At 37.8% G+C, this 27,110-nt stretch overlaps 1 protein-coding gene across 1 annotated transcript in view; it reads left to right on the top strand.

The window, feature by feature from the left end:
- Positions 1 to 27,110, top strand: part of Ranbp16 (Ran-binding protein 16) — a 902,587-nt gene that overhangs the window by 160,606 nt on the left and 714,871 nt on the right. The window contains exon 5 of the mRNA XM_090384993.1: positions 15,674 to 15,748. Within this exon, the coding sequence (XP_090241119.1) occupies positions 15,674 to 15,748 (75 nt within the window). The remainder of the gene's footprint in view (positions 1 to 15,673; positions 15,749 to 27,110) is intronic.

Genomic DNA, 27,110 nt, shown 5'->3' with positions numbered 1-27,110 from the left:
AACCCACTGAACAGTGACCATTACCCGATTATTTACAAATTGCAAACAAACAGAACCTTACATATAACCAGCCCCATAGAATGGAAATTCTCCAAGGCAGATTGGAACAAGTTCACCAATGCAATTTCATTTGATGATCAAGTTGTTAAAAACCAGCCTATTGATAATGTTACTGACCACATTACTACACAAATAATAACAGCTGCAGCCAGTACCATACCCAAAGCCACAGTTGATCCTCACAGACATGTCAATAACTGGTGGAATGGTGATTGCCATGATGCTAAAAAGGAACGGAATAAAGCATGGAATCTTTTTCGCAAGCACCCAACAACAAACAACCTGATTAATTTTAAGAAACTCAAAGCCAAGGCACGTTATGTGCAAAAAAAGTGAAAACACTCGTGGATCTTGTTTGCTTCCACCATTACTAAAAAATACAGACAGCAGAAAAATATGGAACAAAATCAAGAAGCTGAATGGAAAATACCTCCTGGAATTAACACCTATCTAAGGTGGAAGGATAAAGAGTTTTCCTCTTCAATGGATATTGCAAATGCCCTGGCAGAATTCTTTTCTCAAATATCAGCCACGTCAGCATATGAGCCTGCCTTTAAACAGCAAAAAGTCAACGCAAAAAAGTATAAACTGAACTTCCATACAACGGCATCTCTTCCATGTGACCGACCTTTTACATTACCGGAACTAGAGCTCCCTAAACCGATCAGCTAATACTGCGTCAGGGCCTGATGGAATATACTACATGATGCTTAAACACCTAAACAATCAAGCTTTGAACAAAACAACTGCCAAGCCCCACGTACTTTTTCTGACAGATTCGCAGTTATCGGTTGATTAAACTACTGCTCATCTCAGTTGCCCAAATTATTCGCTGTATGATTCCTTTCGCCTCAAAGGTGGTACTTGTGCATATGTCCGTTCTGATATTCCCTGTCAGAGACTTGGTAATTTGGAATCTCCTCTCTTTGATCTTCTCTGGCTTAAAATCTCTCTACCTCATTGTGTCAAATTCATCTGTTGTCTCTACCATTCTCCCAACTCCACTAATCACTTGGAGCTCTTTGAGTTCCTCTCTTTGCAATTTGACTTTCTCCAGTCCAACTTTCCTAACAGTGAGGTAATTTTTCTTGGTTATTTTAATGTTCACAACTCCAGCTGGCTTCCGTTTTCTAGTCACACTGACCCAGCTGGTCGAGATGCTGAGGTTTATGCAATTACTAATGACCTTGCACAGATGGTTCATTTACCTACAAGAATACTAGACAATCCTAACCATACAGCCAAAACGCTTGATCTTTTTCTCACAAACAACCCTTCTAAGTACACAGTCGAAGTGAGTGGTCCTTTAGGCACCTCAGCTCACAACTTGGTGATTGTCTCTTTTCCAATGGAGCCTTTATCTCATGGCTATTCCCAACCTCATGTTGTTTGACCTTATTAGAATTGTAATGGATTACCGTTGGATTACTGTTTCAAAACTTGTGATGTCAACATTTGCTCAGATCGTGTCTGAAATTATTCTTGTAGGAATGGAATCCTTTATTCCACACTCCAATTTAAAATCTCGTTATTTATCTAAATCTTGGTTTTCCAATAAATGTGCTAAGACTGTTCAAGAGCGAATTTTGCATATCGTAATTGGCTTGTTTCTAATTGTTCAGTTTCATTTTTTGCCGACACCACAGCTCGCAAGAATTGTAAAGCAGTTATTAATCAGTTCAAACTATATTTGAACAGGCTAAGAGTAGAAAACTTGCTTCTTGCCCTAATGGTATCCGAGCATTCTGGTATCTTTCCAAAGCTATTGGCTGCAACTTTTGCCCATCTTTGCTCCCACCTCTGTCGAAACCAGATGGTTCTGTTGTCACTTCAGCCAAGGATAAAGCTGACCTGCTAGCATCCTATTTTTCTTCCAACTCATGTATTAATGATCTTGGTAAAACTCCTTCCATCATTCTCAACACACTCCATTCAATGCCTCCTGTGGTCTTCTGTCAAAAGGATGTCAGAAGGGTTTTGATGAATCTTGATGCTAAGAAAGCTCCAGGTCCTGATGGTATTTCTCCACTTGTTCTCAAAACCTGTGCTCCTGAACTTACTCCTGTTCTTTGCTGCCATTTTTTCACTTTCTTATTCCAAACGTGTTTTTCCTTCTGCTTGGAAATTTGCTCATATCCAGCCAGTTCCAAAAAAAGGGTGACAAATCCCTCCCATTCATTTATCGTCCCATTGCAATTACTTCTACTCTTTCTAAAGTCTCTTTACCTCATTGTGTTAAATTCGTCTGTTGTCTCTACCATTCTCCCAACTCCACTAATCACTTGGAGCTCTTTGAGTTCCTCTCTTTGCAACTTGACTTTCTCCAGTCCAACTTTCCTAACAGTGAGGTAACCTCATTGTGTCAACTTTTAATCTACCTAGAAACCCTCCGCCTGATCAACGATTGCCATTATGGATTCTGCCAGTGTCGATCCACTGGTGATATTCTGGCTTATGTTACCCGTTTATAGACAAATTCAATGGAAAAGTTCAGTGAAACACAAGCAGTTGCTCTTGACATCTCAAAGGCTTTCAATCTTGTTTGGCATAAAGGTCTTCTAAACAAGATTCCATCTTATGGTTTGCCAACTGTTTTTTGTAATTGGTTATCCAGTTATCTCTCTAATCGCTCACTGAGGGTGATGGTAGATGGCTCTCTGTCTTCTAACTTCTCCACTAATGCTGGTGTCCCCCAAGGTTCAGTTCTTTTCCTCACTCGTTTCCTATTGCATATTAATGACCTTCTTCCATTGACTGGAAATCCTATCCATAGTTTTGCCGATGATAGCACATTGCATTCCACTTTCCATTTTGAGAAACCTTGCCCTGTTCAATCAGCTTCAACTTCTCGAATATCTGCTACCAGTTCCTTAAATGCCAATCTCCTGGTAATTCTCCAGTGAGGCAAAGACAACTTTTGATTTCGATCCTTCTAAAACTCAGTCTTGTCTTATATCTCGCAAAAAGGATTCTTCTGCTCCTATGCTTATATTTGGTGACACTCCGATTTCTAGGCAAAATGATATATCTCTTTTGTGGATTACCCTGACTTCTAATCTCTCTTGGCACAAGCATATTATAAATATTGCTTCCTCTGTATTTAAAAAAACTTGGTTTTCTCTTTCGCTCTTGGCGTTACTTTTATTCCAAACAGCTGTTCACTCTGTACAAATCGCAAATCTACCCTATTTGAATGGAATATTGTTCCCAAATCTGGGGTGGTCACCCAAAAACCTCTCTCAGGCTTATAGATTCCATTCAGAAGAGGGCAGTTAGATTAATTAATGACTCCTCTCCAACAGAGTCTCTCTACTCATGTCTCATAGACAGTGAGTTTCTGCTGCATGCCTTTTCTACTGATGGGCACTGTTCTTCTGAATTGGCTTCTATTATTCCCGCTCTCTCTTTCAGAACAGTCCAAAACTGTGCTGCCACCAGCCAACATCCATTTACTGTCCAACTTCAAACTCACAGAACCAACTTTTCATTTTCCTCGTTTATTCATTCAACTGCTGTTTTCTGGAACAACCTTCCTTCGTATGTATTTCCTGAAAATTACAGTCTACAGAAGTTCAAGTCTAATGTCAAACAAATGTCTTCTCTACCTCCAACCCAAGCACGGTACCAAGTACTATAGGTTCTTATACCTCTCGTGTTTGGGGTGTTCATTAAAAAAAAAAAAAAAAAGCTCTGAATTCACTACTGACATATTTCAACTGGGTATTCTCAGAAGGTTATTTCTCTTGTTCTTGGCACCACTCAATAGTCTTGGCCTTTCCTAAACTTGGAAAGAATCAGTGAGATCCATGAAACAATTTGCCAATATGTCTTAGCAGTTGCTTTGGTGAGACAATAGAAAAAATGATTCACGCCCGATTAGTCTGGTATCTAGAATCTTATTTGGTAATGAACAAGAATCAGTATGGCTTTAGGGAAAATCGGTCCACTCTAAACCTTATGATCAAGGCAGAATCCAACTTATGGAATGCTTTTATCTGTAGAGAACATCTCGTCATGGTCTGCCTGGACATTGAAAAAACCTTTGATAAAACCTGGCTCTCTGGCATTCTTCAAATTCTCCATGCCACAGGACCTCGGGGTCATTTACCATTAATCATACTGAACTTTCTGCAAAATAGAAACCATTTCTGGTGCGTTACTGCAATTCTCTGTCCCAAATAGTTGTACAGGAAGAAGGGATTCCACAAGGATCAGTTCTTAATGAAACGCTCTTTGCAGTTAGGCTGAACAATGCAACAGAGAATATTCCGCTTAATGTCGACACTTATCTATATGCAGACGACCTTACAATGTCCTGCCATTTGCAAAATATGTGCTCCATTGAAAGCCAACTGCAACTCTCAATAAACAAAATAGAGTCGTGGGCATCCCACAATCGCTATCACCTCTCCAGAACAAAAATAACTGCTATTCACTTTTGTAAAAAGCACCAGCTCCATTCAGATCCTGGCTAAAGTTAGGAACCCAACCAGTATCACTTACCAACAATATCTGGTTCTTGGGTCTAGTACTTGGGACTAAACTTACCTTTCAGGCACATATAACACAAATGAGAACTCAGTGCATGAGAAAGATCAATATTCTCAAAGTTATCTCTTCTATGACATGGGGAGCCAATCGTTTCACACTTTTACACTTATATCGTACTTTAATAAGATCTCATCTAGATACTGGAGCTCCAGTTTATGACTCTGCACGTAAGATAGCATTATCCCGACTCAATCCAGTCCAGCATAGTGCTCTCAAGATCGCTTTAGGAGCCTTTTAGACATCCACAGTGCAAAGTTTATATATAGATGGCAATGAACCTCCACTATATCCTAGGAGAAAAGTGTTGGTTCGTAACTATGCAGCCAAATTACATAGCCTCCCTTCACACCCCATCTGGACATATCTGTTTGAACCTCACTGGGAAAATTTGTATAAAAATAAACCCAATGAAAACAAACCTGCTGGTATCCAGCTACAAGATTGGAACATCTGTCTGGGAAACATCTCTCAAGCTGCAGATGTAGTACTAGTACCATGGGCAATGTATATACCTCTTTGTGATAACTATTGTCTTCAGTGGGGAAAACACTCCCTATAAAACTACAATCTTAGACAGTGACATGCGGACCATGCATTGACCAATGCTCACAGTCTTCAGGTATACAGAGACGGATCTAAAACTGCTATACCCGTGGGAGCTGCAGTAATCAGTCCTACATCCACTGTTTCTGTTTAATTACTATTTGAATTCAGTGTTTTTACTGCTGAATTATATGCAGTCAAAATGGCTTTAAATCTCCTTAATGATCTTCTAAATACCCAGGTCATAATATACAGGTCACAAATTCTTTAAGTGCAGTGAATGCCCTACAGAAAAAAAACTCAATTTCCATCCACTTCTCACACAAATCAGATCACAGTTATGTCACCTCAATAAAAATAAGCTGACTCTCACGTTTTGCTGGATACCCAGCCACATTAGAATTCCAGGAAACGAACATGCAGACGAAGCAGCAAAACATCCTGCTTGCTTTGATTCCATCCCAGTTCCTTATTCTGACTACAAGCCAATCATACGGTGGATATGTACTGAGATGTGGTCTGAAATTTGGCATACTCAGAGAGATCCAACAAACTGCTTGAAATAAAACAAAATGCACAGCTATGGAGATCTAGTTCCCGATTAACCAGGCACGAAGAGGTCAGGCTTGCAAGAGCATGAATTGGCCATACGCATCTAACACATCTCTTTTTACTGCTAGGAGAAGAGCCTCTACTCTGCTCACATTGTAGTTCCATTCTTACAGTGAAACATATTATCATTGAATGTGCACACTACGATTCAGCTAGAATCAAATGTTTCAGATCTTTAATTAACTCACAAAAACTCTTGCAACTAGCTCATATACTTGGAGACGATGCCAATCTATCAGAGCTGTTTAATTATCTAAAAATGATAAACTTCTAGAACAATTTCTTTCATATATTGACCAACACTCCAAAGTAGTAAGCACATTTTGGCCATAGCAGCCCTTGTGCCAATAAACCCCACTCCAACAACTCCCAGATCTTGTCTTCTATTATTCTCTCCCACTCAATTCTCTTTGTTTCTACATCTTCTCTAATCTGATCTCTCCACCTCTTCCTGGGTCTTCCTCTCTCGGCCTGTTCTTGTCTACTTTTACCTCAAACATTCTTCTTGATAATCTGTCTTAAGTTCATTCTCTTTATATGTCCCAACCATTGCAAACGTGATGTAATCGTCTTCTCCCTCATACTTTCTATTCCCAAATTCATTCTTATATAGGTATTTGTTATTTTATCTCTTCTAGTTTTAGCTAGCATAGTCCTTTGCACCTTCATTTCCATTCCCTGGACTCTGCTAGAATCATTTTTATTCATCTTCCACATCTCAGCAGCATAGGTCAACACAGGGACGAAATATCAGCTTTTTACTTTTTACTCTTCATTGGAACTTCACTAGCCCATAACAGGCTATTAATATTACAGAAGAAACTCTGACTGGCTACTGTTCTCCTAGTTATTTCCATATCTAGCCTAACATTCTTTGTTAATAATCTACCTAGGTACTTAAAATTATCCACCACTTCCAATTTCCCCAATTTCACACTTTTTACACTCACCTCTCCCCTCTATCCATCACCATCTCTTTTCTTTTCTGGCCACTTATCTTTAAACCATACTTGTTAACTACTCTTTCCCAATGTGTTAGTTTCTCTTGAACTCCTTCCTCCTTGTTTGCCCAAAAGACAACATCATCTGAAAGCACTGCTGTTGCACCTCTTTTATTATCCACCACTGCAAGGATATTGTCCTTGGCAATAATTAAAAGTAGTGGTGAAAATATCCCAATACACTAAAAACCAATCTGAATCCCCAAATTTTGTCCTCACACAACTTTCACACTTTAAATACATATTTTTAATTATCACACCTCCTCCCTATCTATTACCATTTTCTCCAAACTTCCCCACACCTTTTCTCTTTGTTCACTATCATAAGCCTTTTCAAGGTCTAACAATACTAGAAAAAGGCTTTCAGAAAACCAGGGTCCTGAGCTGGATATCATCTTTCTTAGTGATTTCTCTCTCTCTCTCTCTCTCTCTCGGACCCCCCCCCCATGCATCAAAAGCCTCAGGCTTTCTTTCACCATATGAATGATAATGATAACTCGCGTCTTTCTAGCAATTCTCTTAAGGCAAATATCAAGTCAGTCGTTGACCTTCCTCTTCTAAATCCACACTGTTCTTCCCTCATTCTCTCTTCTGTTTTATTCCTCAATCTTGTCAATTGAGGAATATTAATCAATATTTTCAATTAATAATTAATACTAATTGAGGAATATTTTAAGTATTATTTTAAGAAATGTATTTTTTTTATAAACTGACAATAAAGGGATTAAATGTTATCAGAACAGTTAGTAGATTTCATAAATATATAAGTGGACCCAGAGATATCCTGTGAAATATCATTTAAGCATATATGGCAAAAATATATTTTTTAAAGTTTTAAAAATATTTTAAGAATAAAACCTTTAAGAGTTAAAACTTTAAAATAAACTGTAATAATTTTTGCAATATACACTTTATTTTAAAAATGTTTTGAAAAATCTAAAGAATTTTTTAAAATAAATTAAAGAATTGAGAAGCAGGCAGATTTGCTTCCACTTGCACTTGATTGAAATTCTGCTGTCAAGTGTATAATATATGCCAATCAGATTGCAAATAAAAGTTGACAATAAAATTTTCAAATGAAATCAGTAATATTTTTCGTTGATGATATTGTAAAAGTTTACTATATTATATTTTCTTAGTATTGTGGACAATAATGATGACTGTATGCGGATTTGAAATGCCTGTGCTTCAGAAATTTTGTGCCACATCAGCAGCCCATTAGTGACTGCTGTATTTAGCATGCCAAGCTGTGCTAACTGAACTCTATCACTAAAAAAATGGCATGAAGACTTATAAAATTAAAATAAGAATTCCACTTACTTGATCAGCTGCACAGGATGTAGAGCACACTAACAACAGTAAAATAACAGTTAGCCAGACACCATTGATCAAAAACTTATAATCTGTATTGTGTTATCCACCAGGTAAAACTACATTTCAATTAACACACTTCAGACTGAAACAATGACATGTAAGATATGAAATCAAAACCAAACCAAAATAAATTAATATTAGACACCTACATGCTTCTAGGAGTAGTAGTAGTAGTAGTGGCATGTGATGCAAGAAAGCAAGTGTATGAGCTTATGCAGCATCAGCAAAAAAAAAAAAAAAAAAAAAATACCATTCCCTCCAAATGCCTATCCAGTTGCTCCTTAAATTTATTACCCTATCAACTTCCACAACGACAGATGGAAGTTTGTTCCAGCAATTAACCACCCGCTGGCTAAAGGCAAATTTCCGCACGTCTATTCTACATCTGTCTTTTCTTAATTTGAATTTATGCCCCCTTAGGTTCGTAATCTGAACAAGTGGACACCTCCGTAGGCAGGTGGGAAGGAGCAGCAGTGCGTAGCACACGCTTCTTGATTAGACCGGGGTTCGAGCCCGTCACCACCAAATACGGAGAATGCGGAAAGGTCAGGGAATGACCAACGGAGCAATATGGCCTTAGTTGCTAATGCTTCTAAAAACCAAATAACAACAACAACAACTGAACAAGTGGAACGATCCCATCAGAATTCAGCGTGCTCAACCCATTCAAGGCCTTTATACACCTCAATCAGATCACTGCGCACGTGCCTAGTCTCCAGCCACTGCAAATTGCAGTTCTGTAAAAGGTCAGTAAGTAATTTGACTGACCTGTGATATTCATTTTTACTCCTGACTTGTGGTGTTTCATCTGTTCAGATTGATTTAGAGGTATTCAGCTGGATATCCATTTGAATAGCTGTTAAGCTTCTTCATTTCTCAAATATTAGCAATGTTTGGTAATAATGATGACAGGCTTCAGTTGGCAGTGTTACTGAATATAAGCAGTGTTCAGCAGTAATGGCAAACTTTGATTGGAATCATGATGTATATCCATTTCATTGATGATCTGTCAGTGTTGGGAGTGCATTGCATTTTAGTATTGGTATTAGTGCAAGAAAGTCTATGGCTTATGCTCCACCAGCCAAAAAAAAAAAAAAAAAAACACAATAAAACAATGATAAAATAAATAATAATAATTAGTAAAAGAAAAGGAAATTAAACCTATCATCCTATGCGCTTCCATGACCTGAAGGTACTATCCAGATTTCCCCAAACTGTCAGCCTCTACCGCCCATGTAGGCAACTTATTCCAGTAATTTATTACTCGCTGGCTAAAATAAATGAATGATATTGAAATTTCGCAAGATTATTTAATGAAAAAGCTTTCAAGCCTACAGACCAGTAAGGCTCCTGGAGTTGATGGAATATAATCTTAAGATTAATCTTAAGATTATACCCTATAATCTTAAGAGAGGCGGCAAGCGAGTGCATTGAACCATTGAGGCTAATTATGCGAGCATCACTAGACTCTGGGGAGATTCCCTTGGATTGGAAAAGTGAAAATGTATCTCCCATACATAAGGGTGGCTCTAAAAGTAAAGTTGGAAATTATTGACCTGTCAGTCTGACTTCAGTAGGGAAAATCATGGAGGCAATGACCAAGGGTGGAATTCAGGATCATTTGGATCGAATTGAAATTCTCAAGGATACTCAGCATGGTTTTGTAAAGGGAAAATCATGTTTAACAAATCTGGTTCGCTATTTTGAAAGGGTCACTCACGAGCTGGATTTATGGAATAATTTCGACATTGTTTATTTAGATTTCAGCAAAGCTTTTGAGTCAGTCCCACATGAGCGGTTGCTTTATAAGCTGGAACAGGTTGGAATCACTGGGAAAATCCTTAGATGGGTAGAAGGATGGCTTCAGGGCAGGAGGCAGAGGATTGTGATAAATGGCTATTCCTGAGGTTGGGTTGATGTAAGAAGTGGGGTTCCCCAAGGATCAGTATTAGGACCACTGTTATTTTTAATTTTCATAAACGACATTGATGAAGGGGTAGACGGCGTGATGTCTAAATTTGCAGATGATGTTAAAATCGGTAGAGTAGTTAATAATCACTGTCAAGCTGAGCTTCTTCAGAGAGACCTAGATAGACTTCAGGAATGGTCAGAAAAATGGCAGCTGTACTTTAATCGAACAAAGTGTAAGGTATTACACCTGGGAAACAGTAATCCCAAAAATACTTATTCACTTGGTGGAGTTCAACTAAACCCAGTACTGGAGGAAAGGGACTTGGGTGTTACGATACGGTCAGACATGAAATTCTCTGAGCATTGTAAACAGGTTGCAAGGAAGGCCCATGGTGTCCTATCGATGATCTATCGATCTTTTGCAAGTAGAGATAGGGACGTGATAATCCCATTATATAAGGCTTATGTTAGACCACACTTGGAATACTGTGTTCAAGTATGGAGACCGCACCTAAAGAAAGACACCGAGCTTCTTGAAAGGGTGCAAAGAAGGGTAACTCGCCTGGTGAGATCGGCAAAAGGGCGTCCTAATGAAGAAAGACTTCGAATATGTGGGTTGCAGAGTTTGGAAACTAGACACCTTAGAGGAGATTTGATTGAGGTGTTTAAGGCTCTGAGAGGCATCAGTAAAATGAATGAGGACAAAATTTTCAAGATTATAAATGATGCTAGAACTAGGGGACATAAATTCAAGTTTCGGGGGGAAATGTATAGATTGGACTGCAGGAAGTTTTATTTTAGCCAGCGAGTTACAAATTACTGGAATAAGTTGCCTTCATGGGTGGTAGAGGCCGACAGTTTGGGAAATTCAAAGGTCATCTGGATAGTACTTTCGGGTAAGGGAAGCGCATAGGATGATAGGTTTAATTTCCCCCCCTTTTTTTTTTTTGATTAATTATTATTATTTAGTTATTTATTTTATTTATTAATTTTTTTTTTTTTTTTTTGTTTTTATCTTCGGATTTTTTTTTTTTTTTTTGGCTGGTGCAGCATAAGCCATAGGCTTTCTTGCACCATGCGGCCGTTACTAATACTAATAAAACTTCCTGCAGTCGAATCTAAACATTTCCCCCCGTAACTTGAATTTATGTCCCCTAGTTCTAACATCATTTATAACCTTGAAAATTTCGTCCCCATTCATTTTACTGATGCCTCTCAGAGCCTTAAACATCTCAATCAAATCTCCTCTAAGGTCTAGCTTCAAAACTCTGCAACCCACATATTCAAAGTCTTTCTTCATAAGGACACCCTGTTTCCGATCTCACCAGGCGAGTTACTCGTCTTTGCACCCTTTCAAGAAGCTCGATGTCTTTCTTTAGGTGCGGTCTCCATACTCCAACAAAAGCCTTATATAATGGGATTATCACGTCCCTATCTCTACTTGCAAAAGATCGATAGATCATCGATAGGACACCATGGGTATTCCTTGCAACCTGTTTACAATGCTCAGAGAATTTCATGTCTGACTGTATCATAACACCCAAGTCCCTTTTCTCCAGTACTGGGTTTAGTTGAACTCCACCAAGTGAATAAGTTATTTTGGCATTACTGTTTCCCAGGTGTAATACCTTGCGCTTTGTTGGATTAAAGCATAGCTGCCATTTTTCTGACCATTCCTGAAGTCTATCTAGGTCTCTCTGAAGAAGCTCAGCTTGACAGTGATTATTAACTACTCCACCAATTTTAACATCATCTGCAAATTTAGACATCACGCCCTCTATCCCTTCATCAATGTCGTTTATGAAAATTAAAAGCAACAGTGGACCTAATACTGATCCTTGGGGAATCCCATTTCTTACATCAACCCAATCTGAGGAATAGCCATTTATCACAATCCTCTGCCTCCTGCCCTGAAGCTATCCTTCTACCCATCTAAGGATTTTCCCAGTGATTCCAACCTGTTCCAGCTTATAAAGCAACCGCTCATGTGGGACTGACTCAAAAGCTTTGCTGAAATCTAAATAAACAATGTCGAAATTATTCCCTAAATCCGGCTCATGAGTGACACTTTCAAAACAGCGGACCAGATTTGTTAAACATGATTTTCCCTTTACAAATCCATGCTGAGTATCCTTGAGAATTTTAGTTCGATCCAAATGATCCTGAATTCCACCCTTGATCATTGCCTCCATGATTTTCCCTACCACTGAAGTCAGGTTGACAGGTCGATAATTTCCCACTTCACTCTTAGAGCCACTCTTATGTATGGGAGATACATTGGCACTTTTCCAATCCAAGGGTATCTCCCCAGAGTCTAGTGATGCTTGCATAATTAGCCTCAATGGTTCAATGCACTCACTTGCCGCCTCCCTTAAGATTATAGGGTATATTCCATCAACTCCAGGAGCCTTACTGGCCTGTAGGCTCAAAAGTTTTTTCATTAAATAATCTCGCGAAATTTCAATCTCATTAATTACATATTTTTCAACTTCGCTCCCACAATTTCCCATTGCCACAAAAGGTTTTTCATTTGTAAATATTGATGCAAAATAACTGTTGAGTTCATCTGAAATGGCAGCTGGTGTATTTAATACTATCCCCTTTCCCTTATGTAAAGGTCCGATCTGGTTTGTCCTGCTCTTCTTGGCATTTATATATGTGAAGAATTCCTTATTCCTCCCCCCCCCCCTCATCTTTGCTCTGTTTGCTAGTGATTTCTCATAAACTGCCTTTGCCTGTCTAACCTTTTCTGTGGCTCTATTACAGATCACCTTGTAACTGTTGTAGGCTTCAGTACTTTTTATTGCTCTGTAACTTTCCATGCCACCTTTTTCTTCTCAAGTAATGTGGAAACTTCACTATTCATCTAACTTGGAACCCTCCTCGTGGAGTATTTTTTTAATGGTATATACGCATTCAAGGCATCTGTGATTAATGTTTTAAAAGCATACCACAGTTCAAATGTATTCATTCTCTGCACGATATCTGCCCAGTTAATAGAGGCCATGTAGTACCTTAAGGCATCTTAATTTCCTTTTTTGAAATTAGAATCCACCGTAGAACTGTGTGATCACTTCCTGCTACTGGTTCCTCTACTGTCAACCCTATTATGTCATCTGATTCATGGGTGATGATGAGGTCTAGGATATTCTTTTCTCTGGTACTTTCCCTGACCTGTTGATACAAATAACAGTCATTTGTTGATTTAAAAATTTTGTTCCCCATGTCGAGTTTCCTTCCCATTTAAAAAAAAAGTAAAAAGTAAAGTGCAGCCATTATCAACCCACTGCAGGATGGAAGCCTCTCAATAATTCATGCTGAGGGAAATAGACCATAATCTGCTACGCTGGTCCAGTGCGGGTTGGCAGATCGACCGTATTCAGCAGTCAGGGGCTTGAACCCCGGTCTACCCAAAGAGCGTATGCTATTGCACTCCCGCTCCTGCCGACTCGGCTACAGAGGCTAACTCCCCATTTATTCTAATCAGTTAGAGGCAAATTGAAATCACCCTTAATAAAACATTCACGCTTACTTGCCCATTCCATTTGCAAGTAGAGGCTTTCGTCATAATCTACACAATCACCTGGTCTGTAGATTACTTTTACTCGCATTATACCTTTGTTTCCAACTATCTCACACCATACAGATTCTATACTAGCATGTGAAACGTCTGAATCCGGCAAAGCTATCGTCGCACTCAGGCTGCTTCTGATAAGAACCATTACCCCACTACCCCTTCTATCTACCCTGTCCTTCCTAAATACATTATACAAGCCGTACTGAAACTCATCATCCCCAATTTCCGGGTGGCACCACGTCTCCGTAAGCTCTATTATATCCATGTTACTTGTTTTAACTAGCAGTTCGAATTCGCTCATTTTATTGACGACACTTCTAACATTACTGTATAAACAATTAAGACCTACTGTTCTTGTATATTTGGCCGACCGGGCTAGCCGAGTGGGTAAAGTACCTTCCCGGCAACCCAAAGGTCGCGGGTTCGATTCCCGCCTTGGGCTTGGATCAAAGTACTGCAAAAACCTTGGGAGGTGCAATATGGCCACAGAAGCCGATGCGCCAACAACTACCAAATCAAAATCAATCAAATCTTGTATATTTAACAACCCTAACACAACCCTTGAAGTTTTTTAGGCTCTCTTCCCTGGCATTAGCTACCTGCTCACTTGAAACGTTTCTGCCAGTTGGGGTAACAGATAAGAACTCTTTAGTTATGTGCAAGAGTTACTTTGACCAATATTATCAGATAAATGCGTGTCAGTATTACCCACATCCTCCCTAACTAGGCTCATACCTTAAAGGTTCAGGGAAACCTTTAAGGTATCCTCAATAATACTGGCAAAAACTTTTGCACCACCTTTGTTTAAGTGTATCCCGTCTCTACAAAACAAATTCCCTCTACCTACAAGTGTGGGCCAAGCTGATAGAAATTTCCCCCCTTAAGCCTTGCAGAGTCCTTCAAGTCTTGAGTTAATCCACAAGGCTTTTAACATATAATCCCTCCTATCGTGTCTGGGCAGAATTGCAGACACATAGACATTGTGGCCTAGCTCGCGGCATTTCCTCAGCATGGTCCTGTGTTTTTCCAACAAATCATCAGATCGCGTATGTTTAATGTCATTAGTCCCCACATGAATAATAATATTCTTTTTACCCTCCCTTAAAATCTGACAGTCTGTTGGTGACATCATTAATAGTTGCTCCCGGCAGACATACCCTGGTTCTAGTCCACCTATTCTTATTACAAAAAATATTCCCCGTTTCCCTGACAATGTAGTCTCCTAATAAAATAATGTCCTTTTTAACCAGAGTAGTTTGCACTTGGTTTTTCTGTTTTGAGGCCCGGATCGGGTGTTTATCACTTGGTAGATTACTGGAGTCTTGAGTCCCTGACGAGCCCCCAGATGCATTATTTTTGAGGGCAAGCACGCGTTTTTTCAGGGACTCAAATTGTTCCATCAGTGCCAAATTGTAATTTAAGATCGGTGCACTCCTTACATCGATCAGTGAGCTGTGACCATTACTGGATTTCCTTGCATGCTGTACTTTCTTGAAGAAGCATATCCAGAAGTTTGACATGTACCCACTTACAGTGATTCCTGTGATTACTTGCCACCGCTCTGTTAACTTTTTCATAGCTAGAATTGTTGAATCTTGTCAAGAAAATCAGCTGCATTTCATATTCCGTATTGCATGTCTGCATTCCATGTTCCGTATTTACCTGTTTAGATGTTTTTTTTTTTTCCTGAAAAAATTAACTCTATTAAATGTGAATAGGATGATGTTTATTGTCCTATTCACATTTAATAGTTAGTTGGCCTACAAGAAAAAATTTAATTCTGTATTGTCTGAATTCATATTAGGACAATTTCAGAATTTAAACCACCACATTGAAACGAACAATTGGTGATTTGTTTTTAGAATTTTATTTAAATAATTAATATATATTAATCAGATCAGAAGGGGGAAAATGATAACTTTCTGTATTTTAGGTTTCTTTTCAAATTTGAATTGGGGGAAGGGGTGGGGGAGTAAAGATGAGCTAAAAATTTTGTTTTAACTATTGAAATCCAAATTATGGCTAACATAAATATCACTTATAGGGATCTGTACAGTACTGTATGATTGGCGTTCAACTTCTGTCACAGCTGACATGTGAAGTGAATCAAATAAGTGAGGTACGTGCATTTTTTAAAATTAATTTAGGATATAGTTTAGAAAGTGATCATAAATTAAGAATTTATGAATTGCTATTTTTATATTTATTATTAGAAGTGATAAGAAATGATGCAAGAAAGCAAGCTTATGCAGTATCAACCCATAAAAAAAAAGATCTACTTTACCTATCCCCCCCCCCCCCAATAGTTTGTCTAGTTCTAACTTGAATTTGTACAACCCATCCACTTCCACAACAATGTAAGGAAGCAATCAACCACTCGTTGGCTGAAGGCAAACTTCTGCACATCTGCACAAACACCTCAATCGGATCACCTCTTTGTTCCCCTCACCAATCTCTTGTCCTTCTCTGTACCCATTGCCCTTATACAATGGGATGATTACCTCCTTATCCATGCTAGCAAAAACCCGATGAGCTGCCCTGGCAGTCTATCTGCACTGTTCAGAGAACTTCATATCAGACTGCACAATTACCCCCTTTTCATATTACCCTACCCTCGAGTGTAGTACCACACAGTTGATACGTTACTCTGGGATTACTGCTATCCATATGCAGTACCTTGCATTTGCCAGTGTTAAACTTCAGTTGCCATTTCTTAGCCCACCTGCCTAATTTTTCTAGATCTTGTTCCAGCAGCATACCTTCATTACTGCCATTAACAACCCTGCCAACCTTTGTATCATCTGCAAACTTAGACATTAAGCCTGATATACCCTCATCGGTATCATTTAGAAATAATGATATTGATGAGGGTATATAAAAAAAAACAGTGAGACAAGCAGCCAAACCCTGTGGTGCTCCACTAATAAAATTAGTCTACGAAGTGCAGTGTCAACTGATAACCACTCTCTTTCTTCTCCTACTGAACTATCCTTTTATCCCTAGCAGGAACATTTTCCATAATGCCACACTGCTTCAATTTGTACAGCAGTCTCTTATGTGCAACAGTATCAAAAGCTTTCCTAAAATCCAAGTATATGATATCAAAATTATTTTTTGCGTCCAGTTCCTTTATCACTTCATCATAGTATCCAATCAAATTTGTTAGTTCTAGAACTCCCCTTAGCAATCCTGTACTGTGACTGAATTATAACTGCACTTCTTTCTAGATAGTCCTGCATTACTTCTTTAACCAGTGACTCCATTATTTTTCCTGGAACAGAAGTTACGCTAACATGTCTGTAATTACTCATGATCCCCTTTGGGAATTAGGGATACATTCGCACATCTCCATTCCACAGGCTCCTTCCCTGAATCCAAAGATGCTCTGTTATTTATTGCTAACGGTTTTCTTACCTCGTTTGCTGCCTCCTTTAATATGACTGGATGATCCTATCCACCCTAGGTGCCTCTTTTATATTTAACTTCAACAGTTTCTCTTCCACTTTCCTCTCACTAATTACAAAATTATTTAGCTCCCTATGAGAATTTGATAAACTTTGGCTTTCCCCTCTCTAAAGAATTCCTCATGTCTCAATTAAGCTGCAAAATACCTGTTCAGTCTGTTAGTAACTTGTGAGTGATTATCAACTGTTACACCAGTGATATCAAATGGACCAATATGATTAAGCCACTTCTGTCTACTGTTAATATAAATAAAGACGTCTTTGCTGCTTTTCTCAGCATTCTTGGCCAGAGACTTCTCATAATTTGCCTAACCTCCTTTATGATTTTATTGTAAACTAGTTTTTATATGCCATCGGCTGCTGTGTCACCTGATAATTTACATGTATCTTATGCATTTTTCTTCTCTGCTATGTAACTCAATAGTTCATTTGACATCCATTTAGGTGATTAAGCCTTGAACTGTATTTCTTAGTTGGTATGAAAAGCCTAGTAGCTTCTTTGATTACAGGTGACCCCTGCTTAACGTTCATAATTCTTTCCGGAAAATCAAAGCACTAAGTGAATCAGCTGTAAGCGAGTGCTATATTCCTATAAGGTAACGTGTATTTATGAGTTGTGGTTTATGCCATGGGATATTTCTTAATCAATAATAAACGGTAGTAAAAATATGCATAAATGTCCGTCAAAATGTTTAATATTCAAAAATTTTTATACATTTAAAATATTGTACATTACATATGTATATAATTATGTGGTAAATAACTACAATATGTACCAAAATTAAACTTAAACTATCAGTTAAAATAATGAGTTTATATTTATCTGATGGCCCTGGACTGTTGCAGTTTTGTTTCTTTGCAGTGTTAAATGTATCTCTTCCTCTCTTTGTACAAATTCACGTAGGGATTCGTTTCTTTCTTTGAACTTCATTCCATTTCACAGTCATTCTTCCGGAAATAATCACACATTTTTTTGGCCTTGGGTGCTAAGTGATATTCTAGTGATTCATAGAGTGCTCTTGATAAGTGGTTGAAGTGTGATTGAAGTTATTTCTTTTTAAGTTCCTATATTTCTATCAACAGTCTTATTTTAAAAACAGTTCTATACTTGAAAAGCCACAAGTTAGAACACAGAAAGGAAACACCTTTCTTTACATTTTCTTATATTTCTAGTTCTACTAATCAACTAACACTTCAGCCGCTTGGTCTCCGAGTGGCGGTACTCTTGCCTCCCTTTGGCAGGGCCAGTAAATTTATCCTGGAGGATAACTTTTTCCCCCCAGGTTGCTGGGGCTAAAAGGAGTAATTATGGATTTAAATGACTATCCACCTCTTGAGCCTTCAAGCTCAAGACTAGACACATCCACTGATAATGACTCTATTCAACTGAAAAGGCTTCAAAGGGAAGCACCGTGCAATGGCATGCCAAATTTTCTGGTGATACACTCTCTCCCCACCCAGCCTGTGGGCAAGTTATCATAATTTGCAATCCAAAAATATTTGGAATCCATTACTGGAACACCAAAACTGAACACCCTGTTTCAGTCTCCCGACTGAAACAGCCAACTCCAAACATTCCAAGTGGCTGCTCAACACAATGACATTTGGTGGGCTGCCAGTATCTATTACTCTGCACCACACCTTAAATTCTTTGAAAGGTATCATAACAGAGTGGGACCTACTTACAGTATCTGAAGAGGAATTAGTTCAAGGACTGAGCAATCAAATATAATCAGCAGCACACGTATAATGACTAAAAAAGATGGAAATCTCGTCCCAACTAGATCCATCATTTTAACTTTTAGTACCCCACATTTTCCATCCCCAGTAAAAGCTGGCTATTTAAACTGCTGAATTTGGCCTTATATTCCTAATCCTATTCGTTGTTTTAAATGCCAGAAATATGGACATTCCCAGCAAGCATGTAGAGGTGATGCCATTTGTCCAATTAGTGGTTCCAAGAAGCATACACAAGCTGAATGTTCCACCTCAACTCCTGTTTGCAAAGGAAGTAACCCAGCCTTTCTTAATTCATATGAAATGTGGAAAACGGGCAAGAAAATTCAAAAATATAAAATAGAGCATAGAGTCACATATCCTGAGGCACTCGAAGCACTCAATTCAACAGCAGCTCAGACAGATGTATCAGTACCCCCCCCCCCCCCAGCACATATCTGGGTGACTGGGTTAAAACTACACTATCAAACTTTGGAAAAGACACATCTCAAACTAAAACCAGTGAAGCGACCAACACCCCAACACCACTACAAACTACTCCAGTGGTCTTGCATGAGAGTGCAAAATTGAAAACTACTAAAGACAGCAAAAAAACCACCAATAGTATGAAAGTAGTATGATAGTATGCACCCTCAGATTATGAGGAACGCATATACTAGAACTTCATGCAAGTGACACTATGGATGCCCCATCTTCTCAAAAAAAAAAAGAACGGAAAAAGAAAAAAATGCTCCTCATATAAAAAACATCCTCAGCTAAACCAAAATGACAAACAACATCATACAATGGAATTGCAGAGTACTTGCCAGTCATTCTGGCTACTTAAAAGATTTACTTGCTGAGTTCAACCCCATATGTGTATGCTTTCAGGAAACTTTCTTGTCACTGCAAGTTTCGGCAAAGTTTTCAAATTATATTGTGTGTAGACACAATAGGAGCTCAGAGTCTCCTGCCCATGGAGGAGTAGCTATTCTTATTAATTCTAACACACCATCCAAGCACATTCAATTACGAACCACTGTAAAAGTTGTGGCAGTTCTTATTGCAGTGGGTGTTTCAGTTACCCTTGTTTCTTTTATATTCTACCATCAATACCATTTCCCCATTCAGAACTGGAAAACCTTACACAACTTCCAACACCAATTTGTCTTTTCGGTGACTTTAATTGCAATCATCCATTGTGTGGATCCACTAGAAATTTACGCAAGAGGCAAATTGAAGAATTTTTGAACAATAATGATCTTAATTTATTAAACTCTGGATCTCCTACGTCTATCCACCTACCTACAGGATCTACCTCAGAAATTGACTTGTCAGTTTGTTCACCCTCCGTCTTTTCCGATCACGACATGATCAGTGTTAACAGACCCTTTAATAGCGATCATTTTTTGATTATTTGCTCATTACAAACAGGGACAACTCCAAATCCAAGTTTAAAAAGGCTAACTGGGATGGCTATTCTGCCCAAATACTTCTAGACAGACTATGTTCAAAAACATACTTACAACAACAAAAAAAAAAAAATAAAAATAAAAAAATACATCACCAATCAGATTCTGACTGCAGCTAATGCTTCCATTCCAAAATCCAAGACATATCGCACTCTCTGTAATCACTGGTGGAATACACAGTGCTTTAATGGCAAACAGGAGAAAAACTGTGCATGGAACAATTTCTGTAAGTATCCTACTACTAATAACCTCATTGCTTAGAAAAGACTTAAGGCTAAAGAAAGACAAATTAGATGGAAAGTGAAGTGTGATTTGTGGATTGCTTTTGCCTCAACTATCGCAAAAGACACTGACACATGAAACTGGCTCATTTACACAAAAAGTACTTGTCTGCCTTGTTGATTTTATACAATCTGATCTTCTCTGAAAATGTGTATCTTTCTTCTTGTCTCCATTATTTTACTATTGCCATACCCAAACCAGGCAAAGATCCTTCCCTGGTTCAAAGTTATAGACCCATATCTCTCATGGGCCTTTTGGTAAAATTTTCAAAAGTATGATTCTTATAAGGCTCACTTGGATCTTGGAGTTACAGAATCTCCTGCCAGGTCATCAGTATGGCTTTCAGAAAAACAGATCAACCCTAAATGTGCTCATCAAGGCTGAATCTCATATCTGCAATGCCTTTGTTAGGAAACAACATCTAGTCATGGTCAAATTAGATCTTGAAAAGGCATTTTATACTACCTGGCATCATGGTATTATTATGAACAATTACCATCTGGAATTTAGGGGCCATTTGCCTGAAATAATACAAAATTTCCTGCAATTGCACTCTTTTCAGGTCTGATGTAAAAACTTACTCTCTGCTTCTCACATTCAGGAAGAAGTCCCGCAGGGATCAATACTTAGTTCAACACTTTTTGCAATCCGAGTTGGCAGCATGACACAAGATATCCCAAAAATTGTCGAAACTTATATGTATGCAGATGACCTTACGATTTCCTGTCAGTCTCAAAGTATCAAAACCATTGAATGGCAGCTCCAACTTGCCATAACAAAAATAGAAACCTGGACTCTATGGAATGGTTACCGACCATCAGAAAACAAATGCACTGCCACACACTTTTCCATGGTTTGGGTTCTCCATCCCGATCCTGAATTGCAAATAAACAATACTCTAATTCTGCTTACTGCCACTGTTAGATTTCTTAGACTGATATTAGACAACAAGTTTAATTTCCAAGCTCACATCACTCATTCAAGAAATATTTCTCTAAAGCATTTGAACATACTTCTATCAATCTCATCCATGTCTTGGGGAGCTGATCGGTATACTTTACTGTATCCTTACAGAACTTTAATCCGTTCACGCCTAGATTATGGTTGTCAAGTATATGACTCTGCCAGAAGCACTACTTTACAATGGCTAAATTTCATCCATCACAATGCTCTGAGGACTGCGCTTGGAGCTTTCAGGACTTCTCCGTTCAAAGTCTTTATACTGAAGTGCATGATCTCCCATTACATCTTCATAGAAAAACACTACTGGTCCACTATGCTGCTAAGATCGAGAGTCTTTTATCACATCCCAGCTGGAAGTTTCTTTATAAATCTTGGTGGGATTCCTTCTATGAGAGTAAACCAAATGAAAATCGACCTGCCTCACTCAGGATTAAAGAGCTTGTTCAGAGTTGGAATATCAATTTAAATGATATTTCTCAAGCCACAAGTGCACCTTTTCCACCCCGGATGTATGTTTCTGTCTCTTATGATGTACATTTTCTTCAGTGGGGGGGAACATACTTCCACGTCATTGCATGTCCAATATCAGGCAGTTGCACTCAGCTCACACTACTCTGAATTCACATGCCTGTAAAATCTACACTGACAGATTAAAAACTGCCAGTATGGTAGGTGCTGCAGCAGTTTTTCCTTCATTTACAGGTACAGCCTCACTACCACTAGCCTTCTCAGCTGAATTATATGCCATCAAATCAGCACTTAGTAAAATTATTGAGCTCTCCATCTCAACGACCATAATTTAAACTAACGATAAGAAAGAATTTCTCATCTCATCCTATCTTAAAATCTATTCATTCCCAGCTATTCTTCTCCAGCATGTCCAATCAGTCAATAAGTTTTTTGCTGGATCCCTGGCCATTCTGGGAGATGAAAGTGTCGACTTTACTGCTAAACATTCTCAACCCGCTCTCTCACAAAATCCACAGACTCCTTACGCTGACTATAAATCTGTTTTTTGTTTCATGCTATATTAAACGGTCACAAATCTGGAAAAGTAACACTAGCAATAAACTTTACCAGATAAAAGAAGATCCAAAGCTGTGGCTCTCTAGCTTCCAACAAAACAGACGAGAGGAAGTGGTATTGGCAAGATTCAGATATGGACACACTTGTCTTACTCATTTCCTACTATTGGGAGAAAACCCACTGCAGTGTTCATCCTGTCAGAGGCAACTTATAGTCCATCATTTTCTGGTTGATTGTCCCTTACATTCAGCCATCTGGTCAAACACTTTCAGTCACTCTACATGTTGAACAGCTCACTTAATTTATCTCACCTCTTAGGAAATTATGTAAATATAGAAAAACTGTTGATGTTTTTAAAAAATATTGGCCTGTACAGGAGCACATAATTTAATGATATGCTACCTGTGAATAAACTGTTAACAGACACAATTTGGCCTCAGTAGCCTTTGTGGTGTTAAACGCAATAACAACAAAATCGCACATTTTTTCAAATGCTTGAAAGCTTCACTAATTCCTTTAGAAGTTGACGACTTTATCAATTCTTCATCTGTAGGATCTTGATCATCTCCTTCCCTCAATTGCATGTGCTTGTTCTATTGTTATTCATTAGAGAGGCCATTCCTGTTGTCCATCATCTTACATGTAGTCATTGTATGTTCATTGTACTGATCACATTCATTCAGCCTATAACACACTCATACTGTCATTTTTGTTTTCCCAGTGCTTATGTCACACCAAAGTGGCTCAACCTTGCTCTGGTCACTCATGTCAAATGAATGCACTACATTTAGAATTTATGTGCTTTTTGAGTAAGAGCAAATCGTCACCTCTCCTGTATTGTCTGTCCTTTCTGTATTGCAGAGTTGAGGGCTGCCACTACTGCTTTACAATCAACACTGTACACATTGTCCGTTCTGTGTATACATTATGCTCCCCATATTCATATTCTTCATCCCTTATATCTGTCGTATACCCCACAATGTCTGCATATGTTAACTTGACCAGTACTTCAAATTAATCAAATTTATTTACTATGCTCCTAGCATGCAAGTATACACATATCTGTTCTTACTCTTAGTTACCATAACACAGCCCATCTATTTCTTTATCAGATGACCCATAGCGTGTCTTGTAGTCACCGTTACCTTGCTTTCTGCGATGCTGCATGGTCCAGTAGAAGTAGTGCAAGAATCGCTTTCACTTCTGCATGTGACTATTGTTAATCTATTTGTCTGTGTATCCCCAAAGCTGATAGTTTCCCGACCCACCTAACACTGTCTTGATATTATCAGGAAATATTTTTGTACCCTTTCTATTTAAGGTATCCTTTCCCTGTAGAAGCGCTCTCTCTCTCTCTCTCTCTCTCTCTCTCGTTAACAAGCACAGACCACGCTAGTAATTCTATCCTTTGAACCTTTCACAGTCTCCCCAATTCTGCTGAATTGGGCAGAATTGCAGACACTTTCAAATTTAACCCTAATGCATCTTTTTCTCAACATTCCTGTACTTGTTAAGATTGCAGATCTCCTACTCTTAATGTTATCAGTGCCAACATGTACAACATCACCTTTTTTGCTCTTAAAAGATACTACTTTACAACATCATCAACTTTTGCCCCTGGTAGACATATGCTGGTCCTATTCCATATATTCTTTTTGCAGAATATTTCCTGTTTCCCTGACAGTATTTACTATCGATAACTACTTTGAGGTGGCCAGTTGAGAGCTTAATGAGCCTCCCCCAACTTAATTCTTTTGAGGGCATCTACCCTGTTCTTCAAGCTCTCATAAATGTTCATCAGAATGCTGATTTAATGCATGATATCCTCACACTCTTTACCTTGAACACACAAAAATACATCTCCTTGCCTATATCATGTCATGTTCCAGATAGTCCACAAACATCAAACAAGCAGTGCATTTCATTAGGCCATGATTTGGAGCCAGTGATTTTTAGCAATGTGAAACGAAATCACATTGCCACAGTATATACAAAGAAAAATGGTTAAGAGTGCAATTGAAAATTATTTCCATATTGCATTTTATAATTATATTGGCATTACCTTTATAATTTTATGTTGAAGGAATTGGATATTTAACTTTCATGCATTAATTTTTGTTAACTTATTTATTAGTTAACTTCCTAGATCATGGTTAGATCAGTGTTTATTATTATTATTTTTTTATTCGTAGAATCCACATTGTTTGGGTTGAAATTTAGACTTGGTAGTTGAAAATTTTTTTTAGGCTTATCAGATTGCGGTTAAGCCAGTTAGTTGTGGACAAGAGTGGCATGGTTTTTTGCTGCCAGAAACGTGGGGGTTTTCCATCCTGCAAAACAATCATAAAATGTAGTTTAGTCAGACATCTTATGGCCTCGGTTGCTTTCCAAAAGCTTAAACATTTCAAATGTCCTAGCTTACATTAGATAGCTTTGTATTTAGCTGTTAAAAGTAGCTGGGTAATAGATCCTGACCCCAAGTTTATGACATTGTATGCTTAAAATTTGGATAAATCAAAATATAGGTTAATGTGTAACACAAAGTCACAAATCAGTTCCTGCAAGGTAGTAATCTAGTACAGTGGTCTCCAAACTTTTTTGGTCGTGCACCCTTATTTTACTTTAAAAGACTAGCACGCACCCCAGAATAAAAAAAAAAATTAAATATATTAGTTTAATATATTTTTTAAATTTATAAATCATTTACATGGAAGGCATTTATAAAATCACATATAATTTTAAAAGATCACAAATAAAAAAATACAAAATACAAAACCAAAATTAAATTGAAATTCAAGCACAAAATGATATGAAATTATTAATGTAACAAGTATATTAAATGTAATATAATACTGTTTGTTTTATTTATAAATAATTTATGTGGTATGCATTATATCCAAATCACATATAATTTGAAAAAATCACAAAAGATCACAATCTAATTCAATGCAAAAATACAAAAAACAAAGTTGAAATTAAAATACAAAGTGGTATAATTCAAATCAGCAGCACTTAGTGGGAACAATGTGCTTGAATATTTTTCATTATTGCTGTATATCTTGGTTTCATATTTTGGGACGCAGCTACCTGAAGATCTGGTTCCAAGTTAAGTTTATTTCTAAACATGGTTTTAATAAAAGTCATTGCAGAGAAAGTCACCCCATAGGCACATTGATCCAAATGGAAGGATTGCATCGCTCGCTCTGCTTACCAAATCACCCCATGGATCATCTCACAAACCCCTAGGGGTGCACACACCTCGCTTTGGAGACCACCGATCTAGTAATTCAAAATTATCTCCCTTTCATAATGACTGAAACAAGAGTATAAGCATAAACAAAAGAAACTAAACTATCATGGAAAGACATTTTAGACTTATTAAAAACTCCACATAATCCCTGAAGTTGATAAGACACAATTTGCTAAAAGATTTCACATTGTCCAACAGCAGACGGATTAAAAAAAAAAAAAAGCCCCGTCAAGATTAATATTAAGTTAGAGATGTGGAAGGGCTAGAATACTTTGAGAGAATACTAGAATATTTTGGGATTTTGGCTCTATGTTTTAATGCCATTGGGCATAGATGGCAGAAATAAACTGACAACATGTCAAATTATGGATAAATCACATCTCACAGAATGCATCCTTTGTTTTATTGGTTATTTCAGTGGAAGAATGTTACCACATTAAGTCACACTCTCCAAGAAGTCATTCCAGTTATAAGTAGAGGAATACCCTCTACTGTTGAGTCTTAAGAACAACAATCCATGGTGACTGAGAGTACTTAGACATGGTAGTTGACAATTTGCAGTATAAGACCAAACCCTGTATATATATGTTCTGTTAGAAATAACTAAAACAGTGAAGTTGAAAATTTTCTGCATAGGGCATATGGTTATTTTTCGTATGATGACAAGAGAAATGCATTACCTAAGGTATTTCTTGAGTGACCTGATACGTAGGTAAACTGCGTTATTTGAAGATAATAAAGCACTTAAAACTGTGCTGGTATTATGTTTATTTCTGAATTGGAAATATGTACTTAATGGGTCAAATGTTTTGTGGTATTTTCTTACCACTTCTTCAGTGATAGCTGATTTTGCAATATCACCATTAAAAAAAAAAGATCACCTCAGCTACAAGATCTTGTTGCTTATTGCAAAGACATCTAGCTGTCACTGAGAAATGGTAAGAAAATACCACAGAACCTTTGATTCCATTAAGTAAATAATTCCAATTTGGAAATAAGTATAATAATAACATTGTAGGTTTTGAGCCCTTTATTATCTTCAAAGAAATGTATTAATTTTGCATAAATACTGGATATTGATTATTATAGCTTATTAATTGTTTAACATGTTATAAATTTTATCTAAAGCTTTCCCCTCAACATGGGAAACACTAGATAAAATTAAAAAAAATTAAAATTTTATTCCAAGACCTTAAAGAATTCATCATGTGTGAATGTAGATGCAAAATGCTTATTGAGTATATTGGCAACTTGAGTAAGATCATCAACAGTTGAACCATCAACTGTTAATGTGTCATCCCCTTCCTT

This window comes from Mastigoproctus giganteus, chromosome 11, assembly GCF_048544385.1.
Source record: "Mastigoproctus giganteus isolate SK-2022 chromosome 11, ASM4854438v1, whole genome shotgun sequence".
In the NCBI taxonomy this organism is placed as follows: domain Eukaryota; kingdom Metazoa; phylum Arthropoda; class Arachnida; order Uropygi; family Thelyphonidae; genus Mastigoproctus; species Mastigoproctus giganteus.
Note: the sequence above shows the minus strand (reverse complement) of the source record. Positions and strands in the feature narration are given on the sequence as shown.